We start from the raw sequence: 16,943 nt of genomic DNA, 5'->3' as shown, positions 1-16,943 counted from the left end.
AAATTTTCAGACCTCAATATCTAGTGGCATCTCCCCTGATACGTTCTGGACCCATGACCCCTTTTTTATTTTCCATTCATTTCCTTCCCTTTGTAATGAAAACGTCTACCCTAGCCTGCCCCATTATTTTATTTTGGAGACAGGCATCTTTTTTTTTTTCTGGCTTCACAGATTTAAAAATGGAGAGAAATTTTATGCAGAAAGAATCACACCCTGGGAGTTACACCCATAACTGACTTACATAATGAGATTTGAGACTTTGAATTGAAATTTTGACTTAGTTGATGCTAAAATTGTTAAGACTTTTAGGGAAGTTGAAATAGGATGAATGTATTTTGCTACATGTAAACAACATAGATTTTGGGGGGGGGGAGGTAGACCTTTATAGGTTGAATTGTGTGCCACCTAAAATATGCTGCTGTCCTTACCCCTAGTACCTCAGAATGTGACCTTATTGGAGATAAGGTAATTGCAGAAGTCATTAGTTAAGATGTGGTTATATGAGAGTAGGGTGGGTCCTTAATCCAATAGGACTGGTGTTCTTATAAGAAGAGAAGAAAAGGTACAGGTAAGACACAATGGCAAAATATGTTCATGTGATGAAAGAGGCTGCGATTACAGAGATCCTCAAGACAAGGAACACCAAGGATTGCTCACAAAACCAGAAGCCAGAAGAGACAAGGAGGGATTCTTCCCTACAAGGTACAAGGGAAACGTGCCCCACTGACAACTTGATTTTGAACTAGTTTCCAGAACTGTGAGAGAATAAATTCCTGTTGTTTTTAGCTACCTAGTTTGTATTAATTTCAGCAGCCCTATTATACTAATAGAGTTGGAAGACATGAATCAAAATTTTAACAGTTTTGAAAATCAGATTGCTGTGTTTTCTTTTTAAAAGCTTTCTGCTGCCTACCCGGGCTCTCAGAAATGTTCATCTGACTCAGGAGATGCCCCCTCCAAAAAATAGAAGCATGAGAGAAGCTGTTTTTCTGACAGGATGTCTGTGTCCTACAGTAATCAGCAAAAATGGTCAATTAATCGTTTCTGAACTATATACGTCTCGTCTTGCAGTGGTTTCATCTTTTTAAATAAGGTTTCCCCCCTGACAGGAACAGACAGTATAGATAAATATATCTTTGTGTTAAAAAGTTGTTCAAGAGTGATATTTTGGTATATTTGCATTAGGATACCATTGCAAAAAGGTATGCTATTCATTATAAATATGAAATGCAAGTATGAATCTAGATGTAAAATATACATACCTGGCTTCTCTTCTTTTTTTACTTGTGGCTCTAAAAATGTGAGGAAACATAGATAATAATGATTATATAAAAATATTTCCTGTACTCATGCAAATTTATTTATTTATTATTATTTGTCTTTTGTCTTTTCAGGGCCGCACCCACATGGCATATGGAAGTTCCCAGGCTAGGGGTCTAATCAGAGCTGCAGCTGCAGGCCTATGCCACAGCCACAGCTACACAAGATCTGAGCCGCATCTGTGACCTACACCACAGCTCACGGCAATGCCAGATCCTCAACCCAATGAGCGAGGCCAGGGATCGAACCCACAACCTCATGGTTCCTAGTCGGATTTGTTTCTGCTGTGCCATGATGGGAACTCTTATTCATTGTTTTTTAATCTTCCATATTAATTTTATTCTTCTTATGATTGCAGCAGATTAATACATGCAAGTAAAGGTTCCTCATTTCCAATCACAAAAAATTTATTTTAAGAAAAAATTAAAATGTGAACTAAGATTTTTAATGGAAAGTTAATGAAAGGTATTGGTATGTACATCCAGTGAATAAAAGATGAAGGAAAATTTCAGCATAGCAAATTCTCAGAAATACAAGTAAGATAATTGGCACATTATTGTGCACAAAATAGTTAACCTTTGACTTTGTGGAAAACATTCGACAAAAGAATCAGAGGATGAGTAAAGCATACATTTAAAAATTGAATTTTTGTGGGGAGCATGCATGTAACATACGTGGAGACTTGGGCTTGACTTCTTTGCCTAGAAAACATTTAAAAATTATTAAAAACTGACAATCCATTGTTAGTGAATCAACATTGCATGTGATAGAGTATTATGTATTTGAAAATCAATATCAAACAATATAGATCCCAACTATCTTTCTTTATTAAAATTTTATAGGATATTTAATGTCCAAGCCAAGTTACTAATTGAAAAATCATTTTAAATAATAAAATAGTTTAATTTCATTGCACCATTAAAAAGTAATTTGGGAATTCTCTTGTGGAGTAGTGGGTTAAGGATCTGGTGTTGTCGCTGCTGTGGCTGGGGTGGCTGCTGTTGGTGCAGTTTCAACAGTATATTTATTATATATTCTCTGGCCACCAATTCCCCCATACTTTCCAGTATCAATGAACGTATGTCACTATGTTGATTGCTTTCTTCTTTTTTTTTTAATGGCCACACCCACAGCATATGGAAGTTCCTGAGCCAGGAACTGAATCTAAGCCACAGCTGTGACTTACACCACAGCCGCAGCAAACACGGATCCTTTAACCCACCATACCAGCCATGATTGAACCCATGCCTCTGCAAAGAACCTAGCTGCTACAGTCGGATTCTTAACCCACTGCACCACAGCAAGAACTCTGATAGCTTTCTTCTTTTAAAATTCCTGTTTACTTGGCTTCTGGGAAGAAAGCACATAACATGCTCTACTATAAGATAAATATTTATACCACCCTCTTTATTCTCAAAAGTGTCCAAGTGATTTTCACTTCTGGCTAAGATAAAATAGTAAGGACTTGACTAGTCTCCACACTTGAAACTATAGGAAAAAATAGATAAAACATGATTCTAAAGATATTGGAGGAGTTCCTGTCGTGGCTCAGTGGAAACGAATCCAACTAGAAACCATGAGGTTTTGGGTTCGATCCCGGGCCTCACTAAGTGGACTGAAGATCCGGCATTGCTGTGAGCTGTGGTGTAGGTCACAGACGCGGCTTGGATCTGGCATTGCTGTGGCTCTGGCATAGGCCGGCGGCTACAGCTCTGATTAGACCCCTAGCCTGGGAACCTTCATATGCCATGAGAGTAGCCCTAAAAGGACAAGAGACCAAAAAAAATTAAAAAATAAATTAAAAAAAAGATATGGACATCAGACATTAAAGGACCATGATTCTTAAGTGATAAGAAGCAAATGAGAGGTGCCCTCTGATTATCCCAGCTTAATGCCTTGAGAGAGTTGCAGGCTGTTAGTGCAGGAATGGAGCTGATTTGATGAGACGGAGCTGGGAATCTTGAGAGACCAAGCTAGCTAGAGATCAGAGGTCAGATTAATGTAAAGTAGGAAGCTGAAGACAGAAAAAGAGATAAAAGTTTTGGGAGTTTGTGGAAGGCTCCCCTCAAGTCTTCAGATGAACACTGACCAGCATATGCACACAGGAAAACTACTTCAGGCCAGGAGAAAAAATTATAGAAATAATACTGCAGCAGTTTCTAGTAAGAGTTGAACTTGGATAGTATCCGTTCTTTTTCTTCAGTTTTCTTTTGGCTATTCCAGGTTTTTCCCTGATCCATATAAACTTTAGAATTAGTCAACATCCATAAAATAACTTGCCGAGATTTTGATGGAGATGGCATTGAATCTATAGATCAAGTTGGGAAGATTTGATACCTTGAGTCTTCTACTTCACAAACATGGACTATATCACCATTTGTGTGGAGATTTTGATCTTTTGATTTTTAGTCATCAAAATTTTTTTCTTTCTTTTTTGGGGGCTAATTTCTACTTAGGGTTCAGCTATCTCTTCCTCAGAATGCATCATCTGTTATGGTTGGACGACTTCACTCCTTTATGTGCCAATATTATTTTTGGATCTATTGATTATTGTTAATCACAATCTACTATAAATATTAAGTGAATGCCTTCCCTTCTAGGCTGTGAGATATTCTCGAAAGGAGATCATGTTTATTCATCATTGAATTCAGACAGCTGGTACAATAGCTAATACATGGTTATGTGACAGGCACTCAATTATTGTTTGTTTGTTAGATAACATAATAATTAATGGAAACAAGGAAAGTAAATAAATGGAGTTGAGTCAAGCAAAATGAATGTAGGAGAATATATGAATTTATAAATTATATTAGAACACAAAAAACATGTTAAAATTACTACACGCTTACTTTGGCTTGACTGACTATTCATCTCTCAGCTTTCTAGTACCCAAGCAAAGATAAAAAGTCTAATCAGTTATACAATTCATGTTTTGCTTTTTTTTTTTTCCTTTTTAGAGCTGCACCTGCTGCATATGGAAATTCCAGCTAGGGGTCCAATTGGAAACACAGCTGCCGGCTTACGCCATGGCCCCAGCAACACCAGGTTTGAGCCATGTCTGCGACCTACACCACAGCTTGTGGCAATGCTGGATCCTTAACCCACTGAATGAGAACAGAGATTGAACCTGCATCCTCATGGATGCTAGTTGGGTTCTTAAACTGCTGAGCCATAACAGGAGCTCCCAATTCACACTTTTTAAAAACGATTTTTATTTTTTCCATTATAGTTGGTTTAGAGTGTTCTGTCCATTTCTACTGTACAGCAAAGTGACCCAGTCACACATATATATATATACATTCTTTTTCTCACATTATCCTCCATCATGTTCCATCATAAATGACTAGATATTAGTTCCCTATGCTATATACAGCAGGATCTCATTGCTTACCCACCCTGAATGCAATAGTTTGCATCTATTAACCCCAGACTCCCGGTCCATCTCACGCCCTACCCCTCCCCTTGGCAACCACAAATCTGTTCTCCAAGTCCATGAGTTTCTTTTCTGTGGAAAGGCTCATTTGTGTCATATATATATATTTTGTCTTTTTTTTTTTGTCTTTTCTAGGGCCACACCCACGGCATACAGAGGTTCCCAGGCTAGGGGTCCATTGGGAACTGTAGCCGCCAGCCTACACCACAGCTCACAGCAACGCCAGATCATTAACCCACTTAGTGAGGCCAGGGATCGAACCCGAAACCTCATGGCTCCTAGTCAGATTCATTAACCACTGAGCCATGATGGGAACTCCCATTTGTGCCATATATGAAATAAGTTATAATCAAATAAGTTGTTTAAGAGAAGAACAGCAATTCCTGGTACTATTACCTGAGATAAATTTGCTTTATGGGTGCTCACGAAAAAAAAAATAAGGATTATAATATAGTAGATAACATCTTTAACAATACTCCTACCCTAGTCATGTAATAGTTTTCAAAGGACTCTACTTACTGCTCTCAACATGGACCAATTACACTACACAAAGCACAGTTCAACAAGAGACGTATTACTTTGAGCCCAATCACTGTGGCTCAGGTATACAGCTATGTACTCTCCTTAAACCTAAGGATAAAATTGAAGGTATAAAGATTCACTGCAGTGATATTTGGAATACTGAACAGTCATGTTTCTTTCTGAAAATCTAACAATTCTGTTGACACAATCCTAAGAAACATGCACAAAAAACACATTAAATACACACACACACACACACACACACACACAGATTGTGTGCAAATCTAAAGATGTTCAATTATGCTCTTGAAGCCAGCCAGGTTAAGAAAATCTTGACTTAAAAGTTCTGCTAATTCCTACAATTAGGTTGTGATAAATACTGGACAGCTATCTATTACCACAAAGTTTTTAATAATGAAATCTGGGTTTCAGAGCTGATTCTTCACATGCCTTCTCCCATATGTACTTATTTCCAAGTTCAATATCAATTGCGGCCCTCTAACAACTCTCTAATAATCCTGCTGTTCTCCTCATATTTTGTGCTAAAGATTTTAATGTGTTCACCCATAAAGTACGTTGAAGTCCTACACTCAGTAGATCATAAATGTGACCGCATTTGGAAATAAGGTCTTTGCAGCTGTAATTAAGTTAGATGAGGTTATTAGACTGGATCCTAATCTAATATGACTGGTGTCCCTATAAACGAGGAGAAGAGACACAAATGGCCATGTACAAAGGGAAGATGAGGTGAGGATACACAGGGAGAGAACCATGTGATGGCAAAGACGGTGACTGGAATGATGCACCTACAAGCCAAGGAACACCAAGGATTTCCAGCAACACCAGAAGCTGAGAGAAAGGCATGGAACAGATTCTCCACCAAAATCCTCAAAGAGAACACAGTCCTACCTAAACCTTGATTTTGGACTCTGGTCTAAAGAACTATGAGAGAATAAATTTCTGTTGTTTTAAGCCATTCAGTTTTCAGCACTAGTTACCACAGGCCTAGGAAACAGAGTACTTTAAGCTAATTCCCCACTACTTCTCGTCGTAATTTCCAAGAATGCTCAAACTGGTCATGAAAACACAGACTTTTTTTCCCTACCAGTCTTTCCATTCTGTAGTCAGAGAGATTTTCTGGAATACCTGTCTGGACATTTCACATAGCACATCTCAGTCTAAAGCACATACTATCTTAGCAACTCCAGGTGCCTCTGCCTGGTCTATGAGGCTACTGATGAATCTAACTATTGCAGCTCATCACCCTCTTCTCTCTCTACCATTTTGAACTCTATGTTCAAGTTACACTGAAGCATCATATTTCTAAAAACCATCTTAAGGTCTTTTTTGCCTCTGGGATATCTTAAATGCTTATCTGTCTAGAACATTCTTCCTCCTCTTCATCTGTCTACCTCCCATTTATTATTCAGACCAGCTCTGGCATCTGTGGTGAAGTGGGGCACTCACTTCACTCTCCTCCCATGAGAAAGGTGTCCTTTTCTGAGTTGGGCTGTCAGGGATTGGGGAAGGAAGGTGAGGGTAAAGTGGATCTATTTTTCCTCCTCTTCTCAATGTATCTTTTATTGTTTCTTTGCTTCATCCAGGTGTTTTAATTCTTCACCTGGAATCCTTGGCTCTTGTGAAGGAATTCTCATTCACAGATAATTGTTCAAATTGATGTTTCTTGGGAGTAAATGAACACTAGAAATGCCTATATCACCTTCTTGCTAATGTCAGTCCTAAATATTCTTTAGCTCTTTCACATTCTAGTTGCATGATCGCATAATTCAATTATGAGAGTATATACCAGTTTAAAATCTGTTGAAACTTCACAGGCAAACATATCTGCAGATATATAAATGACTAAAGTGCATGTAAATGTGTGTTTATACACAGTCTAAGCCTATGTATTCCCTAAGGTCTATATTTAGGTTGCAATAAGCAATAAGGACAAGCATAGAAATGCTGTTGGAGGAGAATTCCGTTAAGGCAGTGGTTCTCAAACAGCAGGATCACTAGGGAACTTAGAAATGTAAATTCTCAACCCAACCCCCTACCTTCAAAATCATATACTCTAGGAGTGGGCTAGTCTGCCTGGTATATCTGATATATGTTGACTGAAGTTGGAGAACCACTATTGAATAAATGGCTGCATCTGTTAACACCATTCATTTAACAAAAAACTATAGTTTTGTTTCATAAGCTATTTTTTACAATTCTGAGTTCAAACTAATTGTGTATGTCATATTTCAACAAATATGGCTTAATTAGAATCAGAGAAAGCTTTCAATCTACTGAGACATAAATGGATAAAGCTAAAAAAAGAACATGCTTATGTTGATTATAGTGTGTCAACGTTTCAATATGGATGACAGTAATATTCTGTTCAGATGTTTGTGATTGAGATCTGTAAAGAATGTGATGTGAAATCAAATTCATATGACAGAGAATACTTTATTTTTACAAAGGAAACCAAATCACTGTAATCTTGACGTTCTCATGGAAGTGGTAATTGGCTCTGTATCCACAGAATACACTTCAAATATTAAGTAGCAATATAATAAGAATATACATACATACATGTATTTTTTTCATTTTACTTATAGGGATTTTAGTTTTTTATATTTCTATTATAGCTTTTATATTTTCTGTATTTTCTAAATGTCTTGAATTGTATTAAAAACAAATAAAATATAAATGCAGTATTTCCCATTTCTACCCTTACTATGCATAGACTTTAAGTAATGGTTGTATCCAATAAATAAAAAAAAGAAAGTAAAAGGGAAAAAATTAAGTGCCAAAATATACTAAAATATTAGACACATGAATGATAAAAATCATAGCAATATAAGATTATATACATGAAGGAATAGTCTGTCTACATCTACATCTATTAAGGATTTTTGAAAGTAATATCTGAAAAAAATTAATAAATTTTGTCCTAGTATAATCAGAAAATATTTATTGTGTAGTATGCTTGGACAAGCATTAGATAACATATGTTAAGTGCTGGGTCTGATTCCCATTCAGACACTCATTTACTGTGGAACCTTGACAGGGCCATTTAATTTGTTTGCGTCTCTTTTTCCAAGAAGAAAAGAGGAAGTTAGATTAGAGGATTTCTAAGGCCTTATCCAAGTATAAAATAATATACTTATATTAAATATTAATTCAAATCTAAATAGTAAGTCATTTAAAAGGGAGAAAACAGTTTGGATAATCAACCTGAAATGTTGCAGCATTAATTCCTCTTTGGCTTATGGCTCTTTAGTAAGTCTTGTTTACCCAATTCCTGATAGATTTTCTGCTGTGGAAGCACATTTTTAAATCTAAGGTAGATTAACAAACCTTGTTATTAAGACCAGTGAGTCTGTTTCATATATCTATTTACACAGCTATTTAGTACAGAGCAGAAGGTAGCTCTGTTCTAGATATATATCTTAGCCAAAAAAACTACCTAATAGGCACTTTACCTTTTAAATCGACTTGGAGATTAATATCTAAACTTTGTGCCATACATATTGAACAAGAAAGCCACTTGGAGGAGGGAAGAAAATATTATAAGGACTTTTATGGGATGCTTGAATCAGTTCAAAGATTGTATTACTTTTACTAGAAGCCATTATTACTCAGCTACGGGTTTTATGAAGTTTTCTAATCTTTTAATTATCAAAATCAAAATGGAAAAGTATAAATGTTAACTATATAAAATATACTATAAAATTCTAAGAGGAAATCTTTTCTTATTTGTATATGAATTTGAGTTAAAAAATGTTTTTTCCTACAGAGACATTTGCATACACAGGCAACTCATCAAATGTAATATATAAAGTTACTTGGTTGAAAAAATAATATATTATTTTTTACCTAACATTCAAAAATATATTTTAGAGATTTAATAGAAACATGTGAGAGTTAGCATTACTTACATGGTGCTGGAAATCAGGGAAAGAAATTATAATTAAGGCTGTGAAAATTGGCTTTTAGACTTTTAGAAGCCATTTGGTAAGCAAGAATTGCTTTTAACAATTGGAACTAAATTTTTGCAAGAATTATTCTTTCATGTTTTGAGAGAGAGAAATGCCATCTGGGAGTTCCCGTTGTGGCTCAGAGGGTTAAGGACCTAACATAGTCTCTGCTAGGATGTGGCCTTGCTCAGTAAGTTAAGAATCCAGCACTGTCACAAGCTGCAGCATAGGTCATAGATGTGGCCTGGATCTGGCATTGCTTCGGCTGTGGTGTAGGCCAGCAGCTGCAGCTCCAATTTGACCCCTAGTCCAGGACTTCCATATGCTGCAGGTGTCAGCATTAAAAAGAAAATATAAATGCAGTCTAGCATATAAGGAGTAAAAAATGTTGGGGTGTCATGGTTTTCTGCACATTTAAAAACAGCAGTACTTGGCAATATATTGAGATAGTGTTTGGAAAGCTCTTTAAGTTTACTGTGGTTATGTGGCCTCCTGGATGTACAAATCCAGTGAAATTTGTATACAGAAATGATTTTTTTAGCCTCACTATGCTAAGTTTTTGAGGCCCTGATTATTTCGTTAAATTTCTTGTGGCTGCATTACAATAACTTTCTATGAAATCTTTTCAGTTATTCAAGCATCTTATCTTTGACAATTCTGCTTTCACGATGCCTCTCAGTCAGTTATCTTATATTTTGCCTCAAATGTGCAGTGAGGGACTTTTGGGGTCCTGCTTCTTGATGTTCAAAAGCAATTAAAGTGAGGCTGATGAAATATTAGCCTCATGAATGAATATTAGCAGCAAATATTTTGTTTGCACCATCACCAGAACAGAGAAAGTTAAGGGAAGCAACAGGAAGATAGAGGTTAATCAGAACCATTACTTTTGAGGGTTTTTTTTTGGGGGGGGATATAGGACTTAATATAGCACTGACAGTACACCATAATTATTCAACTTTTCAATAATTCATTCAGCAAGTGTTGACTCAGCATTTAGTACTGCTAAGCCCTTCAGTCTCCCAAGAATATTTACTCTATAAAGCTTACTTTTTTTTAATTGAAACTGAATTATTATGGATGAGTTTAATCCTGGTGACAGTCAAAGAAATTATATTTGGTTGAAAGGCCATGTTAGGTTCATCTCTTTCAAAGGGCAGAGAAAATGATATTGATTCTAGGTATGACACATATCCTTTGAAAAGTTGGAGAGGAATAGAATATAAAGAGCTCAATGGACTTATTCCACTCTTGACTCACATATGCAACTTTCTAAGGAAAAATATATATGCCACAGGAACTTCAAACTTAATAAATTCAAAACTGGAGTTCCCATTGTGGCGCAGTGGAAATGAATTCGACTAGGAACCATGAGGTTGTGGGTTTGATCCCTGGCCTCACTCAGTGGGTTAAGGACCCAGTGTTGACATGAGCTGTGGTGTAGGTTGCAGATGTGGCTTGGATCTTGTGTTGCTGTGGCTGTGGTGTAGGCTGGCAGCTACAGCTCCAATTGGACCCCTAGCCTGGGAACCTCCATATGCCATGGGTGAGGCCCTAAAAAGCAAAAAAAAAATAAAATAAAATAAAATAAAATAAATTCAAAACTGAACTCATTATCTATTATTCTCTTCTCTAAACACATTCCTGTATTGGTAAGAGATACCACACTCCACCTACAGTTCCAACCAGGAGGCTAGAGTCATCCAAAATTCTTTGCCATGCTTTGCCATCCCATTCAGTTGTTCAGAGTCCTGTTGATTTCATTTCCTAAACATATTTGGGTATACTTCCACTTGTTCATTGCCTCCTCAGGTTTTTCTTCCATTATGGCTTCCAATACATCATTTTCAGCCTCCAGGTTCCTTTCTCATCTGATGTCCTTTCTCCTTCTTACCACCTTTTACCATACCATTCTCATTTATTAAGACTCGGCTCAGCAACTGTCCCCCTCACAAAGCCTTTCCTGACCTCTTTCCATGGTAGGTTAAATACCCCTCATCTATAATCTCCATATCCTATGTAAGCCATTGTCCCTGTAATTATAATTATTAGCAATACTTTGTAATTATTTACTCATTTGCCTTCCCCTAATAAATTATGAAATTCACCAAAGACTGCAACTACCACCTTTGTAGCCTTTGCACTTGTGCATTATCTCACACATAGTCAATAACAATTGTGTTTAATAAAAAGTGATAACTCTGTATAAATGGAGGATTGCTCTCTTAAATAATGCACATGCTAAACACATTCCCACTGATGACCCAAAGAAGATGCTGCTAAAATATTTGGGAAAGGGCTGCAAAAATGAGAGAGTTCTTTTAACTCTGTGTCCCTTCAATAAAACACATAATCAACAGACATCTTCCATTTTTTCCTCTACATAGGATATTTTTTCAAAATTGTATTGTGATCACTTTGATCTGGGATACGTGAAAATAAAACATTTGAAAGTTTGCCTATGGGATTTCTTATTAATGTTTTCAGTGCTTCATCTAAGAAAAGGAGAAAATTATATACCATGTTTAGCTGTGACTCGTGTAGTTTTTTCCTGGAATATAAAATGCATTGGAGAGCTTTTTCAATTGATTTGTACCACCTGGCACAAGCATGATTTAATTATCAAGATTTACTAAACTATATGACCCTCTCCATCACATCCTGATCCTTTAAGTGGGTCTTGGGGGAAAATGAGACAGTAGAAATGAGTTCCCACTATGATGTAAGCCCAGTGAAATAATCCAATCCTTATTTTAAAGGTCAGGGTATTGTTTAGGGCATAGTTTAGGGTGAAGGGCTTGTGAGGAGGTGAGCACAGTAAAATGTCTGAATTTAGATAAGCCTGTGTAAAGTAGGCAGGTATGACCCCAAAGGAACCATTATTTCTGTCATGTTAGTTACTGGTCACATTAATGTCAGTTCCTGAGCTCTAGAATAGTCTCTTCTGAAACCAGGGATGTGAGAAAAGATGTAGTTAACATTATTTATCATTTCTACTACACCCAAATAAATAGTCTCAATTTCCTTTCTTAAGATGTCTTGTGTCATTAAGAGCTCAACTTGAACAGCATGTGAAAGAAAAGGGAAGATTCCTCATGTTTGTCCACAAGAAATATCTGAAACATTTTCCTCTAGAATATGACTCAGTTATTAAATATAAATCATTTTTGAAGCATCACAAACATGTATAACACTTCATCACTGGCTTGAGAAATATTTTTGGATATAAATATCACTGTGTTCATCTACTAAATTGAAAAAGTTCAGCTAAGAGCCTTGTTTTTAAAACTGGATGATATACTGAATTTTACAAGTAGTATATAAGAATGTTTATTCATAGAAGAAAGAAAAAAGGAGATTGAGAAGAGGTTCAAGTAATTTTAGAATAGGAAAGAAGATATACACTAAGCAATACATTAATATGAGGGAAAATTGAATTTTTAAAAATTTTGTAATATTCTATCAGAGTAACTCACAAATTGCTTGGAAACAGAAATCTTTCTAACAGTTGACTTTTTAACAAGCAAGTATTTAAAAAGCTCTTGAGTGGTTTTATTTGGTTTTTAATTCAGAAGAGCCAGATCATCAATTTCTTCCTTAGCAAGTAATAATGCTTTCATTAGTGAATTGCTTTTGCCACCTTAAAAGCTCTCAATTCAAATCTCATTACTTCCACTTTCCTCAATTAGTTTTTAGAGTTGGTTGAAAATGGGAAGGGGAATTTCCAGTGAAAATTTTATATAAAGGGCAAAAAAACTGCATTTTTATTCCCATAAATTATAGAAGACGAGCTTTCTAAGGAAAACCTGAAAACTAAAAATTATGACTTTTAAAGGAGTATAGGATATATGTCATTGAAGAAATACATAAAGAGGAAGAAATATCTAATTAGTGTCTTTCTGTTAACACTAATGCATAAGTAGAGTTTAGTAATTTTCAACAAAGCTCTTTTTATTCTTCTGTTTTCTCTTGATAGAGAAGACTTCCAAGATTCCCAGAGTGTGCACCTCTCTTTTCAAAACTCTACCTGTCATAGATTGATTCGGAAGCTACGAATAGGACTATGACTGTGTGAACTGGCCAAGAAATATTTCATCTCCCAATCTCTAGAAGATAAATTTCATCAGAAAAACTTTTCAGACTACAGCACTCAAATCATTATCATAGATAAAAAAGAGAAGATTTTAGGGCAGAAGTGGTCAACATTCAAAGGTTAAACTGGAAAAGGGTCATCTCTTCTTTCCATAAAAGAAAAACTGCTTTTGTTTCTATAAACCTAATGGCCAATGATTTTGTCTATCTCCAATTTTGAAAGACTGACCCAAATTTTAATTCTGGAAAGTTGTCTCATGTACTTATTGACATAATTGACAGCTAACATACTACAAGTTTATTTTGTGCCCTAAAACATGCTCAGCATTTAAATAAAATACTTTAACATTTATAGTTACCCTCATGAGTTCAATTTCTCATTTTAATAAATTAGGAAACAGACTTCCAGGTCCACTTGACTGAATAAATAAACTCTTACCACATTTGGTCATTAGAAAACATTTACTGAGCTCTTACTTTGTGCTAGGAACTCTTTTAGGCACAACTAATGAATGAAACGAATGAGCAAAAATTCTGCCCTAAGGAACATATGAACTACTGCCACAATTTGTTATTAGTATCATCCAGATTTATCTAAAGGTTACTTTAAGCTTTCAATATAAAACACGTATACCACCACCCCAACATTTTCTTGTTTTCCACCCCTGCCCCCATCACTCCTATTTAAAATTTTTCTGAGAATAGAATAACAACAATATATTTGAGGTTCTAAATCTGGCAGCAAACTGTTGCCCTGATACACTGGCAAGAGCAAAGTACACTATATTTCATGTTACCCTGAAGTCAAAGAGGACAACCTGTGACATTGTAAGTCATTTGCTCACTGCCTTAGAAATCAAGTTGAGTCTAAGTGTTCGAAAGTCTAAGTGTTTGAAAGAAGCCAGGTAATCCCATCTATAAATTTTGTATCCTGGGGATGCATTTCATCTTTATTTCAGCTTCCTTGTGGTAACTTGAGCAAAACAGTGAAACTTAAATCTCAAGATTATTATAAGATCAAATTATATTATGTATGATGTGAATAAATCTTGATTAATTGCTCCACCAATATTGGTTATTTTTTTCATTTTCTAGGATTTGGATCTATTGATATTCAATAAATGTCCTTGAACTTAAACAGTACAAATCAACTTGGTTTTCCTGATTTATTATAAGCTTCTTTGTGGTAATAAACCCTTGTAGCATAATAATGACATGTATCTAGAAACTACTTAGTAAACCTTAATCTATAAAAGAAATGATGGCTGACCTACTGCATTTACATGACTGTCTGTAAGGATACTTATGAAGTATTTATCACCAATACCACTTGCTAACAATGTTGGTAATTGACAACTTTTCTTGTCAGCATGGTTTTTATATATATATTTTTTTTATCCTGAAAGAGAATAATTGCCCTCTCTCCCAAAAATCTACAGTAGAAATTTTTGTCTTGTTTGTGGGAAAAAAATAAAATGAAAGCTTGAGATAGCAATACGTAGGTATAAATTTATTATTCATGTTAGCTTATCTTCATAATTCTAATGCAATACAAACATTGTTTCCACTCTTTCTCATTTAATTTTTATTTTTTAAAAAAAATATATTGCACTAATTTTTAGAGTTCTATTATACTTGCTTTACTGCTTCCCCAAATCTTTTAAGAAAGTAAATATAAGACACCAGTTTTTCACAGTGTGTTCAGCTAAACAGTGCTATTATCTTACAGAGAGGATACCTTAGTTGAAAATTTTGAGAAACATCAGATGAAAATGTGTCCAGGAGATTTCTTTACTATCGGCCTTTCATAATGTGTTCATAACTAGGATGAACTCCAAGGGTTTTTCCCAGACTTACCTAACCTCAAAACTCTTTCATGCACTACTAGTTTTGACTAGTCTCCTATGCAAAACACTTTGCAAAATACAAGCACAAGAAATACCTTATTTATGCTGGAGGACATCCTTCCCCCTTTATTGTTAGAAAGAAAAACTATAACAATAATTATGATTGAATTTTTACTCTTAGCCAAGCTATATAAACTTATATGGGTTTTAAAGGAAGAAGGACTTAGTTCAAGGTTTTAATATTAAAAGTGGTATCATATGAACTATTGGGTAAATATTATCCAGGTAAACATAAGTGACAAATGAGGAGATCTGTATTGAAGAGGAAATGGTAACTCAACAAAATGAAATCCTTTTAGGTATTATAAACATAAATCCCTTATCTCTCAGGTCTTTAAAAAGTGGAATTAGTTTTTAACCTTTTTCCGTGTGTTATTACCTCTTATAGATATTATAGCCCTGTAAAATTGTAAAGACAGTGCTATGAGATCTCTGATTGATTAGGAACCATTTAAACTGCAGTTTCCCTGATGTCACATCTTTCTCTGTTTTCACTCAGCCAAGCTGTTTTCCCTAACTCAATGCATTCCCTTTCCCCCTTTTCGGAGAAGATTTTAAAATAATAGCCTACAATACATACAAAGTATACAATGTGTACTTCCTGCCCCAATTCCTGACTTCCAACCAAAACATAGTAAGTCGGTTTTCTGCCCATTTAGCTCCACCAAAACTGCTCATAAGATCATCAAAATATCCCAATGAATATTTTTCAGTCTTCTCCTTACTGTTAATTTCTGCTACATCTGACACTTTGACAGCTTCCTCCTTCTTGCACTCCTTTCCTCTCTGGTTTCTGAGACAATATCTAGAATTTCTAAGAGAACTCCCCGCTTGCTTTTTCTTAAACCCCTCCAGAGTCTCCTTCTCATTACACTCCCCTTGATAGATGGCAATAACTGCCATTATTTAAGCCAGCACATCTTGCTGGGAGCTTCCTAACCAACCACTTATTTCCTCCCCAGGTGCCTAGTAAACACATCTGAAAGCATCTCCCACAGGTACTATCTAATTCAGCCTGTCTCTCCCTTACCCATTCCACAGTCAGATGATCAGCTCTGGGATAGGAACTTGACTTTGTTTACCAGTGTATGTTTGCATTTACCATACCCCCTATCATATAATAACTGCTCAACAAAAAATTATAAAATAAATATGTCAAAATTTTACATAATACATATAGCTTCTTTTTTCTAAATCTCCCACTTCTCTTGGAAATTCCAATCACAGGAAATGATATTACTGTCCACATACTTTCCCAAGACAGAACCTGGGAGTTAGGCTGTATTTTTCTCAACCCAGGGAGGGCAAGAGAGAATGAAATTCTCTTAAGTATTCTGTCAAAAGATTCAGTTAGTGAAATTTATGTACATTTCTCTTGAAGGATCACTATGGTAACTTTCAAATAAATACTGAAATGCATTTATTTTACAAGATGATAGACATAAATTGAACAAAAGAATGAATCAGGAGTAAGTTCTTTAAAAAAGATAAGCCAGAGATACTTTGATGATTAACAGGTATGAGAGCTTACTGTTCTTATGTCATTCAGCCATTATGTCCATATCTTAGGCAGCTGGCAAATTATAAAGATAGTTTACCCTTGACATATACATTTTTCAAGAAAAATATAAGTTCATGTCTTTCTTTTTAAGCTCGAATGAATACGCAGGGTACACCCAGTGCCCGTTAGCCTATGCTATGTCG

At 35.6% G+C, this 16,943-nt stretch overlaps 1 protein-coding gene across 1 annotated transcript in view; it reads right to left on the bottom strand.

Annotated features, from left to right (window-relative positions):
* The window catches only part of TRDN (triadin), a 386,702-nt gene that overhangs the window by 47,270 nt on the left and 322,489 nt on the right, over positions 1-16,943 (bottom strand). The window contains exons 25-26 of the mRNA XM_021088731.1: positions 1,995-2,021; positions 1,263-1,292 (exon numbers count right to left, since the gene is read on the bottom strand). Coding sequence (XP_020944390.1) covers positions 1,263-1,292; positions 1,995-2,021 — 57 coding nt within the window. The remainder of the gene's footprint in view (positions 1-1,262; positions 1,293-1,994; positions 2,022-16,943) is intronic.

Source organism: Sus scrofa, chromosome 1 (genome assembly GCF_000003025.6).
Source record: "Sus scrofa isolate TJ Tabasco breed Duroc chromosome 1, Sscrofa11.1, whole genome shotgun sequence".
Classification (NCBI taxonomy): Eukaryota; Metazoa; Chordata; class Mammalia; order Artiodactyla; family Suidae; genus Sus; species Sus scrofa.
The sequence above is the reverse complement of the archived record's forward strand: the minus strand, read 5'-3'. Positions and strand labels throughout refer to the sequence as shown.